The sequence below is a fragment of the Barbatula barbatula genome (genome assembly GCF_947034865.1).
Source record: "Barbatula barbatula genome assembly, chromosome: 2".
In the NCBI taxonomy this organism is placed as follows: domain Eukaryota; kingdom Metazoa; phylum Chordata; class Actinopteri; order Cypriniformes; family Nemacheilidae; genus Barbatula; species Barbatula barbatula.
The window spans coordinates 23,189,558-23,217,486 of NC_136767.1; the positions used below are offsets into that span (position 1 = coordinate 23,189,558).

At 38.7% G+C, this 27,929-nt stretch overlaps 2 protein-coding genes across 4 annotated transcripts; one reads left to right on the forward strand and one right to left on the reverse strand.

Annotated features, from left to right (window-relative positions):
- Window position 1: 1 nt before the first annotated feature.
- On the reverse strand, window positions 2-17,676 carry msna (moesin a). Its single transcript, XM_079484680.1, has 14 exons — window positions 17,303-17,676; window positions 8,088-8,171; window positions 6,579-6,674; window positions 6,199-6,321; window positions 5,331-5,482; window positions 5,172-5,255; window positions 4,921-5,067; window positions 4,720-4,816; window positions 3,933-4,096; window positions 3,273-3,403; window positions 3,035-3,195; window positions 2,659-2,751; window positions 1,603-1,833; window positions 2-1,517 (listed from the first exon to the last, which is right to left on the reverse strand). Exons 1-14 carry the CDS (start codon window positions 17,312-17,314, stop codon window positions 1,353-1,355), a joined length of 1,740 nt encoding a protein of 579 aa, XP_079340806.1. The 5' UTR covers window positions 17,315-17,676; the 3' UTR covers window positions 2-1,352.
- Window positions 17,472-26,317, forward strand: las1l (LAS1 like ribosome biogenesis factor). Of its 3 annotated transcripts, XM_079484690.1 has the most exons (14): window positions 17,472-17,840; window positions 18,255-18,603; window positions 18,916-19,041; window positions 19,127-19,196; window positions 19,275-19,356; window positions 20,508-20,672; window positions 21,586-21,632; window positions 22,056-22,165; window positions 22,258-22,343; window positions 22,560-22,763; window positions 24,033-24,168; window positions 24,245-24,558; window positions 24,814-24,964; window positions 25,075-26,317. In XM_079484690.1, the coding sequence occupies exons 2-14, from the start codon at window positions 18,458-18,460 to the stop codon at window positions 25,169-25,171; spliced, it is 1,734 nt and encodes a 577-aa protein (XP_079340816.1). In that variant the 5' UTR covers window positions 17,472-17,840; window positions 18,255-18,457; the 3' UTR covers window positions 25,172-26,317. The 3 variants fall into 3 exon arrangements, with proteins under 3 accessions (XP_079340816.1, XP_079340817.1, XP_079340818.1); XM_079484691.1 differs by lacking the exon at window positions 18,255-18,603 and having other exon boundaries at window positions 17,593-17,840; XM_079484692.1 differs by lacking the exon at window positions 18,255-18,603 and having other exon boundaries at window positions 17,596-17,800.
- The last annotated feature ends 1,612 nt before the right edge of the window (window positions 26,318-27,929 follow it).

Below are 27,929 nucleotides of genomic sequence, written 5' to 3' on the forward strand. Positions count from 1 at the left end.
CTGACGATTTTAATATTTTATTGACAGTTGCGATGAAAACATTATAAGCAGCAATCTTTTCGGTGATCGGCTGACGATGAGCCAACTGCGGCCAAATGGCGGGAAATGTCCAATTCTGAATGACGTCACGTCACCCAGGTAACAAGCTATATATGATAAGAACAAGCATACAAGAGACCTCTGTTCTTATATATCAAAACAGCTCTGATTATTCAAGTGTAAGATCCAAATAAAGAATCAATTCTTCAAAAGCAGCCAGGGACGTCATATTGCTTCAGTGCGGCATATCGCCGCATGAATAAAAATGAATAGAGATTACAAAAATCAACTAAGGCACTGCCTACAGGTGCGGGGCTACTCGAAAACTGTTCACTCTGGGTAAATACTGTTCAGACATAAAGGGAGAAATGTTATCCCAGAAGATGCTTAGAAGTGTCTAATAAAGGATCCTTCAAAATAATACTGCAAAAAGGAATCAAATGCCTCAAAAAAAAACAGTCTCTTCTTTAAGAAAAAAAGCTTAAAATAAGAATACTATTAAAACTAAACTAAAAATACAGTTTGATATTTTCTCTTCAGTGAAAAGGCTCAAACAGGGAGCGGCCACATACCTGCAGCAATGAGAAACTATAACTAAACTAAATTTTAATAGGAATCACAAACTTTACACACACACTCTCTCTCTCCCACACACATACACATGCACGCACGCACACACACACTTTTGCTCTGCAGGCCACCTGTTTTGGCTGAGTGGTTCATTGGCAGCCGGTAGCAGGTCTTAAGCATGTGTTTTAATCAATACTGTAGTTTTCTAATTAGAAAAGGCACAGAGATGCAATGTTACAGCATCTCATCATAGCTAGGCTATTACACCATCACAATGGCACTGTGTAGTTAAATAAAATGTCAACTACTTTTATTTACGGTCTTTGTATGCTGGAATACGGTTGGTCCTTCCTCTCCGGAGTGTGCTTTCTCAATCTATCCTTACAATGGAATGTTTGTCTACTTCAATGCTCAGAGAAATCCAGTTCTGCTCATCCTCAATTTGAATGAATGAAAACCCTTTAGTTCAGCCAAACAGCAAACCGTTAATATGTCTTCTAATAAAAGAGCTACATCTATGTCAAAACACAAAGCAAGAAGTACATTTCCTCTATCATGATGCAGTAACCCAAACAATGCCTCTGAATTAAAGGGATTGTGAATTGTGCAGCATTATTTTATATTTGGCTTTATTGTTCGGCCTGTCTGGCTGTTGGAGTGGTGCATTGTGGGTATTGTTGTTTCTCTGCAGATATGACACGCAAAGCAGGCTGTAGTGCCCCCTGCTGGCCTACTGTGGTAAATTACATGCACTCAAACTCATCGATTCGTTGTTTGGTGTTTCCAGAGCGGATCTGGCGAAGCGTCTTGTACTTGTCGCGTCCGGCTCGTACGTTCTCTGCGTGGATCATGTCGTTCTGGGTCTTCTTGGTCTCGTCCCGAGCGTTGGCCAGCTCGGAAGTCAGAGCCTGCGAGAGAATGAATAAAGAAAGGTGACCACTCGGTGACAAGAGTTTTTCTGTGTGATTGTGTCGAAGTGGATTTCCTTCTCACCAGGAGGTGTTTCTGCACTCGTTCGTTCTTCTCGGCCTCCGTCATGCGCTCCTCCTCGCTCCTGTCTTGGTAAGCCCCTTCAGAGGTGAGTTCGGCGCTGGCCTCCGCGCTGCTCTCATCACCCTCATCGTTATCGTTTTCGCCATGCACAGGCTCGGTCACGTGGGTCGCCGTCACTTTATTTCTCAGCTCCTCTTTTGTCTTCTCCAGGTCCTCCTGCACTACGATGGCCTAAAAGGAACATACAGCAATGCATTTACACAAATTCAAAACCGTGTCATACCACATGTAGTCAGATAAATAATCAGTTACATTTTATCAATGTACAATTGAAATTTGCAATAATAACATGTATTGTTTTTTATAATCTCTCTTCTTCCATCATCACTATTTATAAGATGCTTTGAAGCTGCTTTTTCATTTGAACTGAAAAGTCCATGGAAACAAATACATTAATGGAGATGAAAATATATTCGCATGGTTTAAAATGTTTAAGGGACACTTTATATATTGCTGGGGTTTGCTATTTTCATGCATATAAATAAAATTAAATATTCCTCATTGCCCTGATCCCAAGTCTCTAGTTTTCCTTTATTTAAAGTTTATCTCTACAGCAATATACAATAAAGCTCTATATAAAGACCTCATTCATTCATTCATAGTTTGTTTTTGAATGAAAATTCTGTCATCATTTACTCACACTCTTGTCATTTCAAACCTGTATGACTTTCTTTCTTCCCAGAACACAAAAGATATTTTGAAGAAAGTTGGTAACCGAACCCATTCACTTCTATTTCATGGACACAAAACCAATGCAAGTCAATGGGTGCCAGTAAACAAAATATCTTCTTTTGTGTTCTGCAGAAGAGGGAAAGTCATACAGTTTTGAAAGTGAGTACATTTTCATTTTTAGGTGAACTATCCATTTAAGACATCAAACATTATGTGATTGGATGTTACTTTGCTTCTTCGCAAAGTTTTTTGCTTCTGTCTGTGTGTTTATCGTTAGCTTTTTATATCAAGCATCTGCTAGGAATGATTAGTAACCATGTTTACCTTATTCTGCCATTCTGTTGCTTCTTCCTCTTTCTTCTTTTTGGCGTCTTCAAGCAATGAGATCTTCGAGGTTAACTCTGCCAGTTCAGTCGCCTGTCCGAACACACAAACAGACCCACACATTCTCAGAGTTATAGAGGAACACATGTAATTGTGGTTGCCTTGCATTCTGTGGTCAGGTGATGTTTGGATCCTGTTGAAACTTTGGGATTTTATTTTTTATTACTATGGCAACGGCTTATCCCGCTCTGTGGGGTCACCACAGCAACCGACTGCATGTGGAGCTGCTGTATTAGGTGTTGTTGGGAAGTTGTCATGGAGAACTTTGTTGCCATGGTGGCTGGTATTGTATAGAGTGGTTGTCATGGTAACTGACCAGATGCTCCTGGTTCTTCATCTGGTTCTCAGATTGCTGCAGCAGAGTCGCTTTGGCCTCCTCGGCCAGGCGGCGCTCTCGCTCCAGACGCTCCGCCTCCTCTTGAGCGCTTTTACGCTCCTGCTCCAGCTCAAGCGCCCGGCGGGTCTGCTCCTCCAACTCTGCACACAAACATGAGAAATTATTGATTAAGTAATGCAAAAATATGAGCAGCACATCTCACGTCTCTCCACTTCACCTAGCTGAGCTTTTCTGGTTTGTTCCTCTATCACTTTGAGTCTCTCCATCAGCTCCTCCTTTTCTTTCTCGATCTTCTCCTTCTCCTTTTCTGCTTGCTCTCTCTTCTTGCGTTCGTCCTCCAGCATTGCCCTGCAACATGAGGGTGTGTGTGTGTGAGTGCACACTTGTTAGTAGAGGAACTTGTCCTTCGAAAGCACTGTGAAGCATCGAACTATGAAGGATGAACAACAAACCAGCTAGAGGATTAAACTAAAGCAACAACTAAAGGAACCTGCTGGTGAGAACAGTTAAAAAATTGAAATGCTGTCATTTCAAACTTTTATGACTTTCTTACTTCCGCAGAACACAAAAGGAGATGTTTTGAAAAAGGTTGGTAACCAGCAGCACTGGAACCTATACATTTCTATTGTATGGACACAGAACCAATGAATGGGGTCCATTTAACAAACATTTTTCAAAAGATCTTTTGTGTTCTGAAGAAGAAAGAAAGTCACACAGGTTTGAAATTTCAAGAGGGTGAGTAAATGATGACAGAAATGTTAACTGGTGAGCTATCACTTTAAAACCAGCATGAATTTCCTGGCTGGTCATGCTGGTTTTTATGATGCTAATTGTTAATCCTCAACCCTAAATGAACCTCTCTTGCTGGCTCTCTCACCGTTCCATCTTTTTGTGGTTCTTTTCTTCTTTGGCCTGTGCCTTCATCTGCTGGACCTCGATAGTGTCTGGTTTACGGCGTCTCATGTACAGCTCGTGGTTCCCCATGCACAGGGCTAGAATCCTCTTATTAATGCGCAAACGCTGGGCATAGAAGACAAAATCCTGCGGGGACAGAATGAGAAAAGTTATATAGAACTTACCCAAAGTATCTATAAAAAAGAAAATATCACAGATGAGTTTTTTTTTATATAGCAACTCTGACTCTTTCACTGGTATAACATTAGAACGCATTATAATTTTCATTTTCCAGAAGGAGAACCATCTTTGACTAAGCTGATCCTTATATAAAACACAACAGAAAGCTTGTGAGTTTAAAGATGGCCGTGAGCGTGAGTGCCGAACCCTCACAATTACACCACTGATAAGAGACGCACATTCCCATCTACACTCTCTTGTGTGACTTTAAAAAAGACAAACGTGCTATGTAAACTGTCTGTCTATAACATTATTTCACCAGTTTACTGCTTATCAAACACAGTAATAGTTTCACTTGTCTAGACACAGAAATAAGAATGGAAACATGATAAATCGCACTTAAAGCATAAGGTGGTCCCAAGTGGTTTAAACCGGTCTAACTGGTCTGCCAGTCTAATCAAGCTGATGTATAGCAGTATTCTATACTGAACGTCTGCATAAAACAGGCTTGTCTGGTTGTGTATCTAAGATGGCCAAACGAGCTTAATACAGTATTAAAGCTGTGGCAGAAAAAGCTTTGCAGCACCTACCGGGGCTTTCTTATCAATGGGTTTGATGACAAACTTCTTATCATTGAAAGAAATGTTTCTGATCTCACTCCAGGGGAAACCAATTTTAGGTGTCATCCTGAAAAAAAGCAAGAGAGTCAGTTTGATTTGATATTTATTGATGTTTCGACATCCCTCTGAAATGAAAGCCATACTACAAAATTAATTTCCATACAAACGTACTTGTCGTTCTGCTCGTAAATGTTGAGTCCCAGGGCGTCGACTCCCAGCCAGAGCTCCGATCCTTTCTTATTCTTAATACTGAAATAATTCACCCCGTACATCTCCAGATCCTGAGCTATCTTCAGATACTCCATCATCGCGTCCTCTCTGAAACGCACACATAGTTGCGTTATCGCCCGGTCTCTGCGATCGGTGATAACCCACAGAAAGGACAAGAGCACATTCCATTGGTTGGGTGTATGTGTCTGTACCTCAACATGCCCTTGTGCTCCTCGTGCCAGACCTGAATTCTTTCCTCCCATTGCTCTTTGCTCAGCTTGTGTTGCTCCAGAACCCTGCATAAAAAAGTTTGGTTAGAAAAAGTCTGAGAACACACCACAAATTGTCGATATTAAGATATCCACACGCACCTCTGAGGGAGCAGTTTCTCGCCAGACAGGTATCCGGGCGTGTGAACATCTTTGTTGTAGTCGGTGTATTTGGCCTGCACTGCGTAAGATCCCAACAGCACTGCGGTTTCGGGGGGGCAGTATATATCGTCATTCAGAATTGCCTCCTTCACCTGAAAAATGCAACAAACAAGTTCTCGACACAAAACAGATAAATGAACAAATATACATGTTATGTTTAATATAGATTAAAGTAGCCAAACAAAGTCATAAGTAGCTTTAAATGACACAAGATCATTTTATTACAATGGGATTTCATCTGTAGGGGAAGTTGCTTAACCCTGAGGTGACGTAGTTTCCGACTCATGTGAAAGAGATTTATGGATGTTAGGAGGCATTCCCCTGTTGACCACCAGATTGGGCTAAAGCTTGTTTTTCTATCACTCAACAGCACCAGGCCTTCAGGTTTACTCAATGTAACATGTTCTCTGTAAGTATGTCCGAGAACACAGCACAAGTTTGGCCTTAGCTTTGACGTTGCTGTGACGTTTATATACTGGAGATCAAAAGACTACAGATTGCCACAAAGTGTTCTATATAAGTTTAAAGTGAGAATGAGCAGTTTTCTCCTATGAAATATTATATGGATATCTGTGGTAACTGAAGACAAGAAAATATTGTGATTTTTAATATCAGGAGTCTAGTTAGTAATAAAAAAAACATATTTTGCAGACTTAAATACACTAGTAATATATAAAAATTTAATTTGAAATTGTGTGTTGAACTAATGCTATTGTATACTGTATTTAGTCTGCTCGGAAGTTCCCTATTAAAATGAATTGTAAAAAATATAAACCAACACCATATATTCTAAAGAGAGCGCACACACCTGAAGGAAGAAAAGTCTTTGAGTGGCCTCTTGAATCAGCTCCTCAGAAACATCTTCAGGATAAAACTTTCCCCGGAATTTAAACAGCAGAGGACTCTCCTTCCGGACGTCCTGAGCCGTAACCTAGGCAACAAGGAATGAAACAGAATTGATCACAGGGGGTTCACATTCATCCCACCTGCCCTCTAGTCTCCATCATCTACAGTACAAATGAACAGACCTTCATTTATTTTCTCGATTTTTTTATCAATAAGACTTATCAATGAAGAGCAAATATACTGAAAGTCTAAAAATGGATGATGATTATTGGCTTCACCAACAATAAGGTATAGCTTATGAAAGTGCTTATAAGCTGAGCATTCGTGATCTTACGCACACACCTTCTTGTTGAGTTTAAGCCAGGTGGAAAAGCCTTTGGTGTCCTGGTACTGCAGTCCGAAGAACCAAACCTCCCTCAAACCGATGGTTTTCACCACCTATAAACACAGAAAACACACATCTTATACCCCTTTAAAATAAACACACATCTTGTGATGACACCCACAGAACACCATCCATAAACACAATTTCACAAGTTTATACGCAGGGTAGAGGTATGTAAGAATGAGACCCAAGCTCACAGACAGTACACCCCCATTAACATTAATATGTGAATTTAGAAATAGAGGATAAAGAAGAATTCTGCATTTATGTGCAACAAAATAGCCTTTGGTTTTCACATGAGCTGTGGTGCTCGTACTGACAGTGTGTGTTGAATCCAATTTGCAACATGTTTCTGTCAAGTTCCTAAGCTTTCACTTTTCTTAGCTCTCAATGAAATATGAACACTGAATCGTTCATCTTTGCCGGATGGAAAGTTTTGTGTTTGTGCAAGCGAGATTTTTTTGGTGACATGCTGGATCAACCAGAGTGTGCTGTGCCTTAAATGATGTAAAATGGTTCAACAGAAAAAGCAAAAGAGTGATAAGTAATTGCAGAGAAAAAGGAGCGATAGAAGAAGATGACTAAAAGTGATACTCCTCATTTAAATATACTTCTCTCTCTTTTGTTAATAGCACCATGCTGTCCTCACTGCTGGATGATCAGCACAAGAGTTTAAAGACAGACAGCAGGAAATTGGATAAGCATCAAGGAAATGCATTGAAGCGCATTTAAACCAAAGTTAAAGACTGAAAAGAGCATAAATCCATTAAAGGAACAGTACACCCAACGGTATGCTATTTTAATCTATTGGTCTTTGGTTTTATGGGACCAAGAACTTCAGAAAATGTGAGAAAACTCTTTTTAGGATACTTTTACTGTCAGTTGAGATATCTTTATTGCCATTAAATTAAAAAGCTGCATTTAATCGTCCTTACATATTTCCACTTCTAGGTGTTACAAGGCAAAAAAACTGCATACAGGTCTTGAACAAAATGAATGTGAGTGATTTTTGGGTTGAACTATTGCTTTTAATAACCCTTCTCAAAAATCAGCCCTTATCTCATCCCCAAAAGCTGTTTCTGTTGAAATATGCGACTCCGCAACCTACACAGCAGCCTGGATAATAAACGCTCTGTGTGTTTGTACGAGAAATTAAAGGTTGCTCAGGAACAAAGCTGTCTATTATTGAGAAAGTGTGGATTTCTGAACAGAATGGACAGAATGACTGAACATAAGATTAAGGGCGAAATACAGGATTACACCCTACGGAAGAAACGGTAAGAGCTAGAAAGAGACGGTAAGACAGAGAGAGGTGGAGGGGGGGAGAATTCCCCCCTGAAAATAGATTTCAAATACAGAATACAAGTTCTCAAAGACCCTGTATTAAAAAAAGAAAGCAAGAAACTAGTGTTGTGCATGTTGTGAATTTATCATAAAAGAAGCAAAAGGTTCACACACACACACACCTGGTCAAAAAGTTGTTTCCCAGTGGTGCTCGGCTGGATGGCAAACTCCAACTCTGCATCCATCGTAGTCACGCGAACGCTGATCTGAAAAGTACAAATTAAATCATATGAGCCAAAGTAAAGCACAGGAGAATGAATAATTTGATTTTAAACTTTAAAATATGATGTTTTAGCATTTTGACACATTTTGATCAAAGTATCATAATGGCAATAATGTGCTGTTTTTGGATCACTAACCAAATATGCAACATTGTGACTCTAACTGTTAACTCTGACAGATTCACTTGATTCCCATAAGAACACGAGACATCAAAAATTCTGCTGAGATATCATGATCATCATGTTGGGCGTTCACACGTTTATGAAAGTGTTATCATTATAGCAAGACAAATATACCACCTAAAGAAACTATGGAAATTTGTGTATTTATTTTGAATGTACACTTTCCTTCAAAAATGCAATAATAATAGATTTTATTTAACAAGACAGATTGGGCAATTGAAATAGCAAATCTCTTAAAAACTCATATCAAACAACACAATAAAAAATACATTTTGTGTAGGCATTCATGTTTCTACAATGTCAGAGTCAATGTGTGTCCTTAAGTGTGGCTTGATTTTAACATGTTGGATGGTGCTCTGGAAGTCTGGATAAGATAAAAACAATAGAAGGAAACAGCAAGAGGGAAGAATGGAAAAAGATATCCCCTTCTCTCTTCTCTTTTTCCCCAACCCCATCTCGACCCCACTGGATACTGATGACCACACCTCCAGTAACAATATTGAAACACCAAGAAATCCCCACTTCCTTTTAGCTGTACAATTACAACCAATTGTAGCACAGTTAATAACAGATTATTCAGCAGACTATAACTATGGTATGGCTCAATCAGCTTCCTATGTTCTGCCATTTTATTTTGTCATATCCTAAATGCTATTGTATATGTAAATAATCTTATTTTAAATAGGCATGCATATACTGTATTAAGTAACAATGGCTTTTAAAAAGTACAGTACACACACAAACAGGCACACCTTGACCATTTTTACGTGCCGCCCACTCATGATTCAGTAACGCATTTAAGACAGGATAAAGTCATTTAAAATACTTCATGATCGCCACCTCATTAGACCCATCACATTTTTAATCTGATCTTTAGAGATCCAGCTGTCAGCTGTTTACTCTGATTGCATGTTTATATCATATTTATTTGCTTTACCTATTGTCATTATCTAATGCACGCATACTGTAGGCTACAACAAAGCCTAGATTAGAAAATAAACATTGATGTTAAATAATCTGTTAAATGAATCTGTTGATATCTTCAGGGTACTTTCACAACTCTTCGACCCCTTATATAAGCGCCCCTTTTTTAGAGCCTTTTTTTGATTGCAAAAACAAGTTATTAACTTATTTAAGTCATTATTATAATAATATATAATATTAAAACTATGATGAGCATTTACATTAACCGATCTGAAAAATGATCCGATCCGTGACCCAAAAACCCTAAAATGATCCGAACTGCGAGCTTTGTCCATTTATATATACTACTTCCTGTCCACACTTCACCTCATCCCTTCAAATCCAAACACTTTTATATGTCACTATATAAGAACGGGAGATGTTAAAAAAATATAAAACTCAAAAAGTGGTATTCAAATTGGGAAGTCATGTTGTGAAATGACAATTGTGAAACTCTTGAAACCCAGGTGTCTTGTGTGTGTGTAGTGTTTTCAGAATGTGTACGTCGCTGTTGGTAACTCTCATGCACTCTGGGAATTACTTTAGTATGGGGTGATTCATTTAGGTATAGTCTTTCTGTGTGTGTGCGTGTGGAATTGGTCCCGGTGGGGACCCAAAACTGAATACACACCAACACATGGGGACTCGTGTCACTGTGGGGACCAAAATCGAGGTCCCCATGGGCAAAAAAACTTTTAAATCATAAAGAAAAATGTTTTTAAAAAATCCCAAAATGCAAAAAGTTCTCTTAGATTTTTAGGTTTAGGCTATAAAACATACAGTTTGTACAGTATAAAAATGATTACGCCTAAGGACTGTCCCCACGGAGATATCTAACCAGACGAGTGTGTGTGTGTGTGTGTGTGTGTGTGTGTGTGTGTGTGTGTGTGTAAACCCCGGTTCTGCTGTTTCATAGAATTACATCAGCCAGTTGGAACAAAGAGAACAAGTCTAACTTTCTCAACAACTGCCGTTTTTCTACTTTCTTTTTCCACTCCTCTTTGAGCAAGAGTTCATTTCATATACGCAAGCTCCAATATAATACACCTCTTTCAGTACCGGCATGTTTGCATGGAAGTGTGGAACAGTATCCGTAGGTTAATGGACTCTCTCATTCCCGGATGGTCTCACAGTGTAAAAATAGTGCATGGAACTTCATGAAACAGGAACCAAGAATGTGTAATACTGCCTGGTCAGGGCGTGTGTGATAGGGGTGTGGTCTTTACAGTGGACCTGCCGTTCTAGTGTTTCTCTGACACTATTCTTAGAACAATCCTACTGCTTTGCTCAGACGCACTCACATGGCTCATACACATCCAGAACAATGACATCTACACAATGACACATAAAACTAATAAAGAATAGGCTAAAGATAGTATTTTACTTATTTTCATCAAATGTTTTCTTTACAAATTGCACAGATTGTGTAACCGGTTATTTTAGCAGCACAGATGCTAATCGAGAATGATGGCTGTTCTTGTGTCAGGCAATTATCATTATTATAAATTTCCTTAAGAGTAAAATCTGTGTTACTCATAATTACAAGTTTATGAAACATTACTTCATGAAAACTCTCGCAGCTGACCGTTGTGACATGTAAAAACAACCTAAATGGCAGTAGTATCGGCAATAAAAATTTATCCGAATCGGAGTTGTCATTTACATTTATTTATTTAGCAGACGCTTTTATCCAAAACACTGGACATGCAATATTTTGTCTTCAACAAGAGCTGTCAATAAGCATATTACACTTAATAGGCACGCGATAAGTTTTGTTACTTCTGATATTTTTCCAATCTTTATGTTTATTTTGGCCAATATAGCAACATCTAAAAATCAACTTGTAGAAAGCAAGTGTGTACTGCACACTGTTGTAATGGCACAAGCTTCATGACTTAAACAACATATACAGCCTGTATTTATCCATTTTTAGATGTCAGAATAAGCACATTTGACATATGTTGAGTTCTCGTTTGTCTGCTGATCTGATATGTATGCTAATGTAATGAAAATGAAAATAACTCACTCTCTATCTTATAAAATGGGAAAATTCCCGACTTAAAATAATTAACCATCTACATCCTTAAAGAGTTAATATTACAACGTCCTTAAAATTACAGTGTGTAATGTTGCTGTGTGATTGTAAGCAGTCTGCCCAGTTGTAAAGCCGACAGTGAATGAATAACAAAGTTATTGGCTTGGAAAAAAGGAGTCGATTCTGAATCACGCAAATGAGTCACCTGTCGTTCTAATTTCAGTTCCGGGTCGGATTTGCGCCACTCCATGTAATGCCATGTATGTTCCATTTGTGACACTGCACGCGGTAGACCAATCACAGCAGACTAGACCATCTGATCAATCAGATCAGAGTTGGCTGACAGAAAGGAGGGGATTAGACGGAAGGATCGCCGAACAAATCATTTGAGAGTATAATAACAACCTATTTTTAGAAAATTAAATTGTTTGACACTGTATGTACGTAAACTTTTTGTAGGACGCTCCATAAACCGAAGTAGGACCTTAAAAAAAAGAAATGACGAAGACATTTGCATTGTGAGGATTTAGTATGAGACTTTAGGTATAAAAACGGCCACTGGTAAATTACTGTTTTATCATTAATGTGTGATAACTCAATTTCATTGGCTGCGTGGTAGCTTCAGTTTAATGAGATCATTAACAATCCAGTCCTCTATATAGATCAGTGACGTTTAAGTTAAGATGTACACGAGAATGTGCTTAAATATTGTACTCGCCCAGATACTGGAGAGAGAGCGAGAGCGCATCTTTTACTCTATGATGAATAAACTTACAGTTCATCCGCGGGTGACATGCTTTATGCAGCAGTTTAAGTTAAGATATAGTAGAGAGAGTGTGCGTTAAAACTATTTTAAGAATACATTTTGTCAAACCATAGAGCACGATCCGAACAGATCAAATGCCATCCGTTTCACCACTAGTTCCAACATATTAATTTCTTTCATTAGAAAACTACATTTACATTTTTTTGGAATTTGGAAATGATCATTTGATTCAGGAAATCCAATAAAAAGCAGCCAATAGGGTCCAGCATAGATAGAAATTCCTTCAGTACAGTTTGAAGGCCATCTTACAATAATGATAATTCTGGTTTATATAAAGCAAAAATTTGGCTAATCTTAGCATTAGACGTCATGATTTGTTGACTAAACGTCTGATGCATGAAGCCAATAAAGGGACCAACTTTGCATTTTCCTGCCTCTTAGCATGATGCTGAACAAAATGTAATTTAATTGGCTGTTGTACATGTTAGTCAGGAGGCCTCTTGGGGAGTTCTTGGTCAATCAAAGCCGCTATGAAGTCCAAACCTTATGCCATCGGTCTAAAGGGCTGGCTAGACAAGACTGAGATTGGGCAAACATACGTGCCTCAAACCCCTACTGTAAACCAAACACACCAAAGCCAATTAACAAACCTACACATCACACTCTCCCGCCCTGAAAAAGACACTTGAAACCAGAACAAGCCATAAATACGAATGACTACAGAGATACACATACAACCCTCTCATTTACAAACTTCAAATTTGATAAAATCTCATTCACACACACAAACTCTGGGACAAAACCGATCCTCCCAAGCAAACACAAAGAGATATAAAGCTAACAGCTAGCAACCGCGTATCTATATTACAGTTACACTAAGTTAACTTTAACCACAGTTCTCTCTCATTCTTTGATCATCCTTTGGTTAACTGACACAGCATTCTTCCCCCCAAAAACTGATTGTTAAAGCAGTTTTTGACTGCATTTGCGGCTTGATCTTTGGAAAAGAAAAATTATCAACATGACACAAGTAATATTCATTTTGCATTTCTTTCACTCCTGTTAAAACACTTCTATGTGCACAACAGAAGCCTAGAAATGCAAAGTATGCAAGTCATTCAAGTTCCCTCAAACATTAATATAGCTTAATCAAAATGGGATTATTGTCATTTCTTCCCAACATAGTTCATTGTAATAAAACAACTAAATGACCTACCAGGAGACATTATGCAAACACAGTTTACGTGTTTGATATCTCAAAATGACAGAGTATTTCCAATATCATTATATGGATAATTTTTTTAAAGCAACATATACAGTGGATTTCGACAGGGACTTCATCTTGTAGAAAACAGAAGGATTTGTATGAGTTACTTGTTAGTACATTCCTTCTGGTCCAAATCTCCCTTATAAAATCCTATTTACAGGTACACTGCTATGCATTAACACAAGTGTCTTATAGGGAACCTAAAATGCTGACGTTTTTGGAGAGAGTTTTGACAAAATATACCTACAGTAATATAACTACAGTAACTAAATCAAATGCAAAATGCAGAACCGTGTTTCTCTTTCCAAAATAAGGCGGGTTTACAAAAACACATTTGAATAGAAGACGCCTTAGGTTTGTTAAATAATCAGCAAAATCAATGTTAGACCTAAGGCCAGTATATAACTATAGCTACTCAACTCTGAAGTTTAAGTTACAAATCGTACAAATTGACATTAGAAAACTGAAAAAGGGTCTTTAATTCGCTAATAAAAAATATATATATTTATATACACACACACACACACACACACAAATTTGACTTACGAGTTTTGAAATGAGATGTAGTTCAATTCTGCCGTTTTCCTCCATCAGGATGTGAAGTGTTCGACAAACTCTAGAACTTTCCCTTAAAACCCCCTGGAGCTTTACCTTATTAAAGATCATTAATCTTTCCCTGTGTGTGCGTGTGTTCATAGTTAATCCTTCCCCACCTGACACATACCAAAGACCTCCAACCCTCTTTTGAATTCACAATGGACCGGTCATGTATAAGCAGTTCATAAATAATACAAAGGCATTGGTGTACACCATGTTTAATTTCTGAATTCTTTATGGTTCTTAGGGGTGTATCACGATATAGCCTACTGAACAAAATGTTATGATTGAACTGAATTTGTTTTACAAAGCAATGTGTCAATAACACTTGTATTGTATTTTGTTATAGAATTGACAGCATTCAATGTTAAGCTGAACCTTTTGTATGTCAAATTAAAAATAATACAAATTCAACAGATCTGTCACTGAAAAATAAAACACAGGATATTTTAACGCTTGGCTAGTCACATTCAAAACTCAACCTCAAGTCTTCGGTCCTACACTATAGACCCACAAACATATTGTATTTTTGTGTCACAATATATCATGCCACACTATATCGTGACACCCCTAATGTTTATAATAGAAAGTATTTATGAGGCAGAAATTTGCTGTGTTTAAAGTAAGTTCAAGGCCAAAAAAAGTTTTAAAATGGTTGCAAGAGGATTACCATGTTAATGTGACCCATTAGCAGTCGCTTACTTTCTCGCCTGCTCACTCCTTCTGACCTCAACCTACAGAGGTCACGTAACTCCCACTCCATAAACTGAGAGGAACTGATGACTGGCGATAAATGAATGTGTGCGAGTGTATGCGAGCAAGAGAGAGAGGGGGTGTGCTAAGTCTAAAAGAGGCCATTTTAGTACAGTAGCTTTGATAAACAGCTGCATTCTAGGCGACAGAAATCTGCAGCGGAAAAGGGGCCCGTCCTCACTACACAAAGCTGTGTGTGTGTGCATGCGAGTGTGTGCGCGCACACTGCAGTTCTGTGAAACTCCAAATAAGGTACTAAGTGGCAGCGTCAAACCTAGCTGGCCCAGAACAGGAAACGTTCAAACAGGAAGTGATGTAAGCACAGTCTAAGTACAGAAACCTTGAGTCATAATCGGAAAAAATACTCACAGACACTTAAAGTTTTGAGTTCTTTTACATGCCGATACGATTCCAAAAACAGATCCAGGGAACCTCCAAAATAAAATCCCTCACGAATTAAAAGACATATGTACATTTCCAGCTTTACTTTTCTAATAAGTGTTCCATTCATTCCAAAAAGGTTCACCCCATGTATATATAGTGAGCTTTGTGTGTTGGCATCAGTCCTCACTGACACTCTTCATAGTGTTATCTAATTTCCACCTAATTTGTTATTGCACCTCTTCCATGACATCTACCAGACTTCTATAATGCACATTCAAATTCAATCTCCCTTTAGCTGAGCTTGTCCTCACTCTGCAACATGAGGAGACTAGTGAAAGGTCAACCAAAACCATCCGGTAAAGCATCTGAGCCTACCATACAAAGACTACATACAATATGTAAGAAATTGCAAATAGGTGTGATGGAGATATTTTGAGAACAACTCTTAACACGTCAGGTTTAAATTAGACTTGAACCATGTTATCAGCACTTAATTCTTAAGATTGCTGGTATTTAGAATCTGCCTGTCACTTTGTATCATAACCCGGTTGTGTTACATTTCATATCCGTGTCTCTTACCTATTATTACGATTTTAATTAATACAAACATGACTGCCGTGTATATCTGCTGCATAACAAACCAAATATTATAATTATGCGAAATAAATAGGCTACATATTTTATGAATGTAAATAGTAGGTAAAGTGATACTTCAACCAAAAATGAAAATTCTGTCCTCATTTACTCGCCCTTAGATTGTTCCAAACCTGTATACATATCTTTGTTCCGCTCTACACACAGGAAGATATCTGGAAGACTGTCAAATCTCTCTCCCCCATTGACTCCTGTGACAATAAATGGAGGACGAGATCTGACATTCTTCCAAATTTCTTCCCGCGTGTTCAGCAAAACACATTTATACAGGTTTAAGAGCGAGTAAACGATGACAGAGATTTCATTTTTATGCGAAGTATCCCTTTAAGCTAGCTATTTTAATACATTGATTTATGTCTCTGATATGAATCAAACAATACATTACAGTATGAATACCATGGATTTACTTTTCAAATCAAAACAAAGCAGCTCTTCGTGGAACTTATTTTGAAAGTGACTCTTTGAATTCATTTCAATGATTTATGTAGTGAACTATCTCTGACAAGACGTGCCAACTTATATATGGGAATCTTCACATTAAAAAACCGAAGACGAAGCTTAAACCGAAGGGCTTTTATTTTATTTATATACTGGCAAGTAACTGAACGTTAAGCTGAGAACGTCGAGAGCTGCATGTGACCCACGTGATCAGAAAAAAGGACGTGTCGGTCTATCCTCTGACTGTGGCTCTTAAACGTAATCCACTTAAAGAATGATTCACAATTTGCGAGGTGCAGCCAAAAAGAGAGCCTCGTGTTAAAAACGCGCAGTTGGGTCGGTATTTGGGAGAACACCACGCCTCGGCGTGGAAAATTGCGCCATGAGCTCGTCCGGTCCTCCCATAGTGACTGACAAGCTAGACACACCGGCTGCGACGCGTCTCATAGTTTCCAGTCCCGAAATCCTTATAAAGAACAGATCGAACCCGCGCCATAACCGGCAGCACGGAGGCGCTAAAATGAACTAGACGCGGTCTATTCACTAGAGCTTGACGGAAGGCCAATCAGATTTGACGATGGTGGGGGGTCGCATGTTGTCACCGAGTAACGGTTCAGCCCATATACAACACAGGCAAACAGAACTGTATATAACAACATTTAGCGTGTCTGTTTGAATAAAAGAGTATAAATACAATTAAATGGTCTTAATGTTATACATTTACTTAGAACATGCGACATAGAGCGATTATATTAGAGTAACTGTCCAGTGTATTTGACACGCGACGTGCTATTCTGTAGCGAGTTCAATTGAAAGCTCATTGTTGTTAATATATTCGAGAATTGCTAGAAAGAATTGGGCATCGCGTTCGGCCTACTGTTCATTGGTTGGCAGAAATGCCAACTGTTTTTTAGCAAGTGAAAGACCATCCTCGCCCCTTCCGAGCGCCTACGCGGCGCTACCGTCTCCCGTTTCACCCCAAATGCGCAGCGCTAAAAAGCACCGTGAAATCTCTTCGCTTTGTTCTCGACACAATACACTCAACTCGATTGTTAACGTGTCCCACGGGTACTCACCGTTTTCGGCATTTTGACTGTATTTTGCGTCTCTCTCGCGCGGATGTCAGAAACAGAGCTGATACAATGAAGTCAACAGACAGCCAAACTTTTTCCCAGCGGCTGATGTCCACGCCAAAGAGTGAACGTCCGACAGCGCTCTTTTGGAAGACCTTCTCCTCGGCTCGCTCCCACAAAGTTTCACTTTTCTCGGCGTCTTCGTCGCTCAAAGAGATGTGCTTGCGGTCCTAGAGTCGATTTCCTGCTAACGGAACTGAGTTTTGAAAACCACACCCAGCCTCGCCGATGGAGGCACAGCAAAGCGCGTTTAGCTAAACTCCGCCCGATCTGCACAGGCCCCGTTATCTGCTGCTTTGTGTCCCGCGGACGACGCTGAGCTCGAACGCGCGCGATCTGGGAATATGAGGAGGGGGTATCCCACACAATTCGAGCACCGACGTCATTTTCCACAGAGATTCCAAGATCTTCTAGGCTTCCCGGAGAGAACGGCACAGTTTGGTACGGGAAACTGGCGTACGTGAGAGACTATTGGAGAAAAGTGAGACAATGCACTGTCCCAACAATAGTTTGACGTTCTTTAAATAAAACAATATAAACAAAAACATTTCATGAATAAATAAATTACTTCAAAACAAATAAAGTGTGCTCACAAACTACCAATCATTACCTTATATAACACTAATTTTACTGATTATAGTAAGATTACATAATATTTTGTTCGTAACAATATGCAAAATTATAATCGGGTGACATTATATGAGATGTATTTTACTCTCGTGAAGTGTAGAATTAAATTAGAAATCTATTAAAAAATAGAAACTGTGTTTGCATTTATTTTTACTTGCACTTTGATCATCTTCAAGTGTATAAATAAACCCACAACATTCACAAACCTATATTAATACTATCGTACTTGGTCAGAGCACGTTATAGCTGCTTGATCTTTTTGAAGGAAAATAACCACGGCACGTACGGAACCACTGTAACCGCTACTGGTACTAGGGGGATTGTTCAACCTGCTGCACCGCTGGCGGGGCGTGTTTAGGAAAAATATATCTTCGTATAATTTGTTCTTTCCTATTCGACGTAAAAAGCGTTGGCTGCCCCATTGTCTACATATTACATAGTAACTTGCGTAGACGCTAAACTGAAAAGATGAAGGGGAGACCGGCAAAGAAGACGCGTCGCGTCGTGGCCTGGATGAACAAAGCGGAGTATGATCATGTGTTGGAGCATCTGTACTCGAGAGACCCTGTGTTGCAAAAACACGCAGTGCACAGAGTCTCTGCCTGGAAGGGCAGGTATGCGGTGTTCTCTCTCTCTCTCCTCTCTCCTCTCTCCTCTCTCCTCTCTCCTCTCTCCTCTCTCCTCTCTCCTCTCTCCTCTCTCCTCTCTCCTCTCTCCTCTCTCTCTCTCTCTCTCTCGACATTAATTATTTAAGCATTTCTGTTGAAACCTGGAATGTGTCCAAAGTTGATGTTGATGGGATGAGACCAGTCTGATCAATTCCAAAAGCTGTCACATTTTGTTAATGCAGTGGCATCGGTTCATTGGGTGTAATGTAGAGCATGAATACGTAAGAAAGTACTTAGAATTTACTGTCTGTTTCACAGGTTTGGACAAAACACTCCGGTGGCTGTAGCGAGCACAGCAGATCTGGTCCGGTGTCAGGTGCTGGATAACACGGGCAATCTGGAGGCCAATGATCTGGTGCTTCTCTATGGCATGGCACTGGTTCGGTATGTTTTTCATCTCTGATCATTTCATTTAGGTGTTACTTTACCAAAGGTTAGGTCTTTGATCAAGTGTGATTGCGTCTTTCAGGTTTGTTAATGTCATCACAGAACGGAAACAGACGAAAATTGCCAAGCCCTTACGACTTTTAGCCAGAAATGTAAGTTACACCGTTCACTTACTCACGTTTGCTTTCTGTCATAACTGCAGTTCTTACCACAGTTTTTTTCTCTGGCAGTTAAATATCCCAGAGTGGGTGGTAAACCTCAGGCATGACTTTACACACAACAAACTTCCTTCTCTGAAGTGGTGCAGAAAAGGTGAGAGAACCTGTGGACAGCTCTTACTTTACACACACACACACACACACACACACAAACACACACACAGATTTCATATGTAACTGAGGCCAGCAAGAGAGAGCTGTGCAAGGTAAACCTCACTCCCTGACCAACAGAGACACTCTAGCGACAGACGTTAGAAGCTGCGGTCTTTATCCTCCTCGTAAGAACGCTGTCTTCCATCCAAACCCACCCTGGTTCGAGTCTCGCGCAGAGTAACACATGTATAAACATGTCTATTTATCTTTTAACTACTAAGTTATTTTGTAGTTTGAGTAGCCAGATGTTTGAACAAATTGCAAAAGGTTTGGTCTACATTTTAGTGTATTATGAATGAAATTGAACAGACAGAAATTTACATTGTAGCTTTTATATTGATAAACGGATGAGGGTTGTATAGATAGTTTCATGGGACGCACATGCTTGGCCCGAAGTTAACTTTGTTTGTTTTGGCTAGTAATATAACTATTTATTTTATATTTCATTTATATTAATCTTTAATTGTATATGACTTGTATTAAGTTATTGATTATTTTGCAGAGGTTTACCGGAAGTTACGTTTTTGCCACATAACGTCTATTTAGGTTGTTTCTGCTTAAACCATCTATAGTAAACCGTTAAAAATGAGCAAAAAAGTGAAAATGGCTAATGTAAAACATTCAAGACTTCATGCCACTATACTGGCAATCTTTGGCAAAGATCAGTGATTGTTTTATTTAAATGACTGAGATTTCTGAGATTCAAACCCATGAGCTTGGGATTGTCTGTGCCAACTTTAGGATTTTATCCTCAGGCTCTCATATACAGTTTATCTACACTGTTTTCAGACAGACTGAAAAATATGTGTACTGTGCACCCCACATCTTTAAATTGCAAAGTAAGAAGATTACGGCCTTCACGTTTTGTGATCAGTACGAGTCACATGGTCAGATAATGGATTGTTTGTGGTCCGTCTGAGGCAAGAACTAAATGTTGTTTAACATCAAGATGTGTGGATGATAGAAGTTTAGGTCATGGGACATGCATACAGGTTTTTTATCATCATATGGACAGTAGGTATTTTAAACTCAGCTGCCGGTATCTGAATCCATCTTTGTGTTCATGAGGTTTATTTATTATGTTTGTCTCAGGTTGTGAGTTTGTGCTGGATTGGTTGCATAAGGAGTATTGGTCTCGCCAGCTGGGCGGTCAGCTGACGGAGGACTGGAACCATTCGGAAGAGGAGGATGAAGAGGACTGTGCTAAAAGACAAGAGGAAATCCTGCTCAGCAGAAAGAAAGAGATTGAGGGACACAGTAAGTATGAGAGGGGTCAAGACAGAACAACATGACAGTACAATTGAACCTTCGCAAACAGTTTGATTTACAGGCGATCTGACCAATCATAATGCCGATATTATGTGTCCCCGTGACTGACCACCATTTTGTCCGACAAACAAACCAGTCTGACAAGACTGGCGTAGTAGAGCTTTGGTTATTAATATAAAAAAATTGCTTTTTAATTATTGTAATAGTAAACAGAGATATATATACCCAGCTTTAATGGACGTTCACACGATAAACGATAAGAAATTATAATATTTTTTTTTAGATCATATTAAATGAAGGAGAATAGCGGAGTTCACATCACAACTATTTACTACACAATTCAGATAGGAGACACAACATTGCTGAAATTAGTCATGTACGAATTACAGACGGAAGCGTTTCGGGAAGTGGGGTTTTAAGGTGGCATATAGTACTTATTGATATATTACATACATATTATAAGTATGAACAAGCTGGCAAGATGTGAATTTATTAAAAACAAATTTTGGAGTTAAGAAAAAACACTTGATACACCACATTTAGGTTGTGTATCAAGCTATACATCCATTTGTGTGACAGTAGCCTATTGCATCGTGCAAGTTTAGAATTAACCAAACGTTATCGTCTGCTGGCGTGGATGCAAATATAGGTGTAATTATTGTTACAGTTATCTCAAATCCTGAATGTATCCCTCTAATGCATATTGCAGACCTTTCCGTCCCAGTTTTGTTAAGGGTCAATTGTAGAAATATATCAAGATGCAGTTGGGTCAGACATGTTTTAAAACATAAAATGTAAATCATATAAACAGTGTTTCTTAGACAACACAATATTGAATGACATTACCGTATATAACATATTCAGTTATACATATATTATTATATTGATCTTTGATTTTCAGAGAAAGTCCGAGAGCTGCTCATCTCTTTCGAAAGAGAACAGTTTCAGGTAAGTCTTGAGTTCTGAAGAAGTCTTGCATTCCCATCTGTCACCTCCAGAGGGCAGCGTAAACTTGTTATTCTGAGACATAGGCAGGGAAATTCTTTCATGCAGCAGGATGACCAAGCGGTTACACTGGATTTGCACTTGGCACATAATAAAACGAATCAAAACAATCACATAGACTTGCGTCGAATGTACCATGGCCATATACATGCTCCAAATTAACCATAATAGTGGGCTATTTTTTACTTGAACCTTTTGGCAGCCACCCAAAACACCTTAGCAACTGCATGGCACTGCCCTGGCAACTACTATCAGCACACTAGCATTGTGAATGCACAAGCAAAACACTATTTACATTTTCTAGTTGTTTCTATTAATGTGTAAACTGTGTTCTGATAATTCTACATGCTTATTGTTGTATGGCAGGTATATGAAGAGCTGGAAAAGCAAGGAGGGCAGCCTGGAGTGTGGCCGGATGCCAGCGCTGATCTTAGCTGGATCTTGACACAGATCAAACATTTTGCAGCAGATTCCAGGTATGTGTGCATGTGTGGTCAGGTGTTTATTACAAAATTCTAAAGTATATGTGCTAAATAAATATGAGACTGTTATGCCTCTGTGTTTTTAGAGAGATCCTTGTTGATGTTTTAGTTCAGGATGGATTTCTTATTCCCACGGCAGAACAACTAGAGTCTCTGGATATTGACCCTTCGGGTACGAACACATACATGATTGCTTAAAGGAATAGTTCACCTTCAAAATGAAAATTCTGTCATTATTTATACACCATACCATATACTAAAACAAAATGTGCATGTCTATATTGTTTTTACTAATGAGGTCAGATAGGGATGCGAAGAATACATAAGTGGGTTCACAAAACAAATGCTCAAGTAAATGCTCACATAAATTCCCTCTGTCTCTCTGCAGAGGACTCGGTTGACGTCTTCTCCCCATGTCTTCCTCGAGTGTTCCACCAGTTCTGGTTGCCTGTTGTGAAGGTCCTGAATTCGTTCATCTTTATAAATCTGCTTCTGGACAGACTGTTCACGGAGCTCTCGAACGAGCCGTCCAGTCACAGAGCTTATTACATTGCTTCTTGGATCTCAGAAATATTGCTCTGCAACAGCAGAAGTAAGTACCTTAATTACACTTATTGTATCTCTGTTTGGCCATAATAAATATTTGGACTCAAAGATGTTCAAAAGTTATTGCATTATAAATAAAATAAAATAAAAATAACAACGTTAGACTTCATTGCTGACGTTACTTCATTTATGTGTCTGCCCATAAAGTCATTTTTGGTGGAACATAGGAATGGGGAGTCGACTGAGTCGAATCTGACTTTAGGGACATTAACAAAGACCGCAATCGACTCTCGTCAATTCCGTAATTTTAAATGTTGTCATTGACTGAAATCATTAAAGTTTCTTTGTGATTGGCGAAAAGCGACGAATAACATTTAAAAACCAATGATGTTTAAGGTAAAAGTCATACCTCCACTCTCTCTCTCTTACTGTACATGTTTACATCCGATCCAAAACACTGCGGTAATGAGAGCGACACTTACTGGTACTCTCACAAAATTGCATGGAATATTTCCTGTTCATTCTTCACCTTCAATCCGATCACATTAAATTCTCAAATTTGAATATTTCGACCGTCCATCTTCAAGCTTTTATTTCTCTAAACAACTTTTACAGTTCACCCAAAAATGAAAATTCTGTCATCATTCGACTTGTTCCAAATCTGTATACTTTTATTTGTTCTAATGAACACAGAGAAAGATCTTTGGAAGAATGCTTAAAACCAAACAGATCTTGCCCCCCATTGACTCGCATACTAGGAAAAATTAATTACTTCATCTTTTTTTTGTTCTGTTAATTTTTTTTTAGTTTTTTCCTACCATGGTTGTCAATAAGCTCTGTTTGGTTATAAGCATTCTTCCAAATATCTTTCTCTGTGTTCATCAGAACAAACAAATTTTTTTTTTTTTACTTTCCCTTTAGGACTTTGTTAGTTGCTTTGAATGAAAGTGTCTAAGCTTTACCATAAGTTTATAGCTACAGCTAGACCATAATGTCCTTATGCTGCGTACACTTGGAAAACCACATTGGTTTAGAACCTGACAGGGTTAACTGGTCTGACAGCACAAAATACTATCTGTGATGGCGTGCACGTTGCTCAAATCCATGTGCTAGTGACTTTGGAGATTGGTTGCCAGCCAAAAGTTCCCAAACTTATGAAGTCAAATTCATTTATTTTATATTCCTGAGCCCGTTTTTATTGACAGTAAATGGAGTCGAAGTGTCAATTCCATCGACTCACTTTTGGAGTCAACTCCAAAGAACCAGGGCCAGTGTATTAGTTGTAAATTTGAGTGTGTAAAATTCTGTCTCACAGGTGAATTGAAAGCTCACAGGCAGTTGAAAACATCAAAGGAGAGGATCTTCGTGAACCGATTAGCGCTTCCATGGCAGACTCTCATCTCTGCTTGTGTGAATGCGCCATGTCCAGCTACTCCATTCCTGCTTCAACAGTGAGTACAAATTGCAAAGAGAAAGAGATTCACACATAGCTCAGGTGAAGGTTAACAAAACTTTATTTTCTATAAGGATTTTGAGTGACATGGATAAGCCCCTCCCACCGGACACACAACAGAACCTTATTCAGCTCTGCAGCATCTACACACAGGATTACCATGGAAACACCTCTCCTGAACCCTCAGACCCTGCTCAGCCTGTATACACCCTACAGAGCCTTCAGGAAAGGCTCAAGGCATCACAGAACAGACACACTCACTCATCAAACCACACCCCTGCATCTCTGCAGGCTCCGCGCGCAGAAGAGCTTCAGGAAAATTTGAGCGCAGAAGTTCTACAGGAAAGAAACTCGGCGTTGCGAGGATCGGCGTGGAGTGTGTGCACAGGTGATGTACAATAAAAACACTCAATGAGCGGTTTTAATGTATCCAGCCATTTGAAATAAGAATTTGTTTTGCCATCATCTACTTTATATAGTGTGACATTTTTCGTCCACTGGTGGTACCGAATGGAATTGCTAAAAAAGTCCTAGTCTCCAAACGTAACCCTGGAACTCGTCTTAACAAAATCGTTTGTATTTGTGAAACATTAAAGAGTTGCTTTGTGGGGGAGATGTGACTGTTCTTCTTGTGTCCTTCCAGATAAGGTCCTCTGGAAACAGTATCCATTAGGAAATGTTCCAGGGCAATCAGAGGACACCTCCTGTTTTATGGTGGAGTCATATTTAACGTTAAACGTGTTCGACCAACAGGTGGAGCTAGATCCACTCCCCCGGCACCATGGCAACAGGAGGTGAGAACTTTATATATTGTTGTTAAAAGAAATACAAACTGTAGCCAGCATCTGTGATGTGCCGTCACTTTACCAACAAAACAAAAATGAAATCGTATCTTTATCCACAGTGTTCCACTTCAGAGCAGAGGTGCCACAGGATCAGATGGGCCACTTTGGACTCACAATGACCTCAGCAAACTTAAAGCTGGACTCAAGCTATTCTAACACCTTAACTGAGCAGCAGTTACTGCCAACCCTGAACTACAAACCATATCATACAAAAACAACTTTGGGAGCTAAGCTGGACTATACATGCAATATTGCAATCCTTTAGTTCTGTATCTGTAATTCTGAAAATATTCACATGAATGACGTACAATTGGCTAGCCTCTTTGTTTGCGGAATTAATAAAACAATGGTTTGTTTTCTTTAATTGGGTTGCAGATTTCTGACGGTCTTTTAACTTCTTTGCAAATCTATGCTAAAACACTACTGACAAATGTAGGGATCTTGTTTTGGCTAACCCAGAAACTCTGGGTTTTCCGTTTCAGAATGTGAGGTATGTCAAACCAGAGGAAGCGGGGTAACTCAAGCCTGTTTCTAAAAGAGAGGTCACTTATACTCGGAGTCAGTAACCAAAGTAACTTACTCTGTGGAGCTAACCTGGTTAGGAGTTTATTTCGATCTCCTCCCCCTTTTAAAGCGCAAGTGGTGAACCCCATTCATTCTTTAATTCAGTCATTGATGAATCACATTTAGATCCCCCAGTACCATCTCTGTGACTAATATGTCATATGTGACCCTGGACAACAAAACCAGTCATGGGTCAATTTTTTGAAATTGAGATTTTTACATCAAGTGAAAGCTGAATAGTTAAGCTTTTTATTGATATATGGGATGTTAAGATGGGACAATATCTGGTGGAGATACAAGAGTGTAAAACTGGAAGTTAAGGGTGCAAAAAATCTAAATATTGAGAAAATCGCATTTGAAGTTGTTAATCCGAGGCACTGTAGCAGGCCATCCACTCACAAAAATAAAGTTTTTATATATTTTGGGTTGGAAATTTACAAAACTTTACTAAATATCCTAATGATTTTTGGCATAAAAGAAAAGTCTATAATTTTGACCCACAAAATGTATTTTTGGCTTTTACTAAAAATGTTCCCGTGCTACTTAAGACTGGTTTTGTGATCCAGGGTCACATATGTGCTTTTAAAGAATTCAGTACATGAAGGGGCTGCATTCATTCATATGGATGTACGTTGATTTCAGGAGAGCAATTTAGGACCCGAGTGGAATTTAGTAATTTCTCTGTGTATTGTTTTAAACCTACCGTTTTTCTTTACAGTGAATAAGATATATAAAAATATATCTCATCCATCCTTACATCAATAACATCAGCCATCATACGTCTATCAGAGCATAATTTCAATGGATGATGAGAAATGACTTAAGTGTATAAATAAAGAAATTAATAAATACAGACATCTATGCAGAAATTACCGATAAAGGTAATAAACAATTAATTTTGACATGAGACATTACAACTCAAATCTGCTCAGAGCAGGGTACAAACTGCCGATTAGTCTAACTTTGTACTATTGTGACATATCGCTTATTGCTCCCAGAACTCTTTGTAAATCGCTTTGGATATAAAAGTGTCTGCTAAAAGTAAATTTTGAACGATAGTCTGACACCCTACGTGTGTCCTATACACCATGATGTCTCAGTCGCAAAACTAGGGCACTCATCGTGAGTAAAAACATATTTTTTTTATTATTTCTATATTCAGTATGAAGATAAACTGGGTATTGGAGAACAGATCAAATCGTACCAAATTTTATTAATTTAACATATACTGTAACTAACTTTTCTCCCAGATTAACCTATAAAAACAGTTTGAAAACCTATAATAAAACAGACGCACGTTGAACAGTAACACATGCAAACAACCAATAGAAACACAGGCATAACCGTTAACCAAATAGAGTCTGGCTTTATTTAGAGGAACAAACACCTTTTGTCATTGAGACTTACATTTTGTTTGAGCCCAGAGACCCAAAGCATTATAAAGTATTTCCACCCTTTTCACTTCCTTTTATTTCGTTCTTTTTTGGTTCATGTTTTTTTCATATTTAAAACAAGTTTATAAGCAACATGTTTCATTCGTTAGAGAGTAAAACATACTATTGTATGTCATCATCATCATCACAGCACGAGACTCAAAAGTGTTAAGACCACTCGGTCAACCTGCGCGAAAAACCCACGATACAAGGGGGAAATGTGAAATGAACAGCAAACTTGAATTTAGAAACACATTTTCAAGATCATCCACACTACTTCACAAATCGCCGCATTTAGCATTTTATAAGAGCAAACATCAAGGACACTGTCTTTCAGAAAGGATCTGAAATAATAATACATTTGTTGGTTCCTGAGAATCAATCTGTTGGCGAGAGTGTGTTTGTGTGAGCATGTTATAGCTGGTGTATTCAATATTGAAAACATACATTTAAATGTACAGATTACATCAGCTCTTTAACTGGCAACAAAAGAAACCATCTCTTCTGTTCACTTTCAGACTATGCAAAGAAATCAACTTGTTTCCATTCAGGATTTTTAATTGTCCTTTGTGCATTTGCCCTGCGAGTTCTTTCTCCTGGACGTCCTAGAGAAACTTCACTGAAAACCAGGAGACTGTGCAAGCTTATCAAATTTAAAATCAGGTTGTCACAGTTGGACTGTACAGCAAAACATCATCTTCATTTTATCATTAACATTGTGATAGAAAGAAGCAATTACAGTATATGCTCAACTCTCACAAACCAATAGTAGTACAACTGTAAGGCATGTACAAGGTGTGTATGTTGGATGTGTTTTTGTGGACATCTTTCCGTACAAGATTCTGCTAAAGCTCACGTTACTTGTGAGATAATGTGTGCGGGTGCACCGTCAACTTCAGTTGATCAAACATGCCTAT

What these genes read in the sequence shown, in the direction of transcription:
- msna (XM_079484680.1), bottom strand. An exon ending in GGCTTAAACTCAACAAGAAG is followed by an intron (nt 6,322 to 6,578) that starts GTGTGTGCGTAA and finishes CTTGTTGCCTAG; the next exon opens with GTTACGGCTCAGGACGTCCG. An exon ending in GAGCACAAGGGCATGTTGAG is followed by an intron (nt 5,068 to 5,171) that starts GTACAGACACAT and finishes TGTGCGTTTCAG; the next exon opens with AGAGGACGCGATGATGGAGT.
- las1l (XM_079484690.1), top strand. Translation starts at nt 18,458, where the DNA reads ATGAAGGGGAGACCGGCAAAGAAGACGCGTCGCGTCGTGGCCTGGATG. An exon ending in TCTGAAGTGGTGCAGAAAAG is followed by an intron (nt 19,357 to 20,507) that starts GTGAGAGAACCT and finishes TGTTTGTCTCAG; the next exon opens with GTTGTGAGTTTGTGCTGGAT. An exon ending in ACTCCATTCCTGCTTCAACA is followed by an intron (nt 24,169 to 24,244) that starts GTGAGTACAAAT and finishes ATTTTCTATAAG; the next exon opens with GATTTTGAGTGACATGGATA.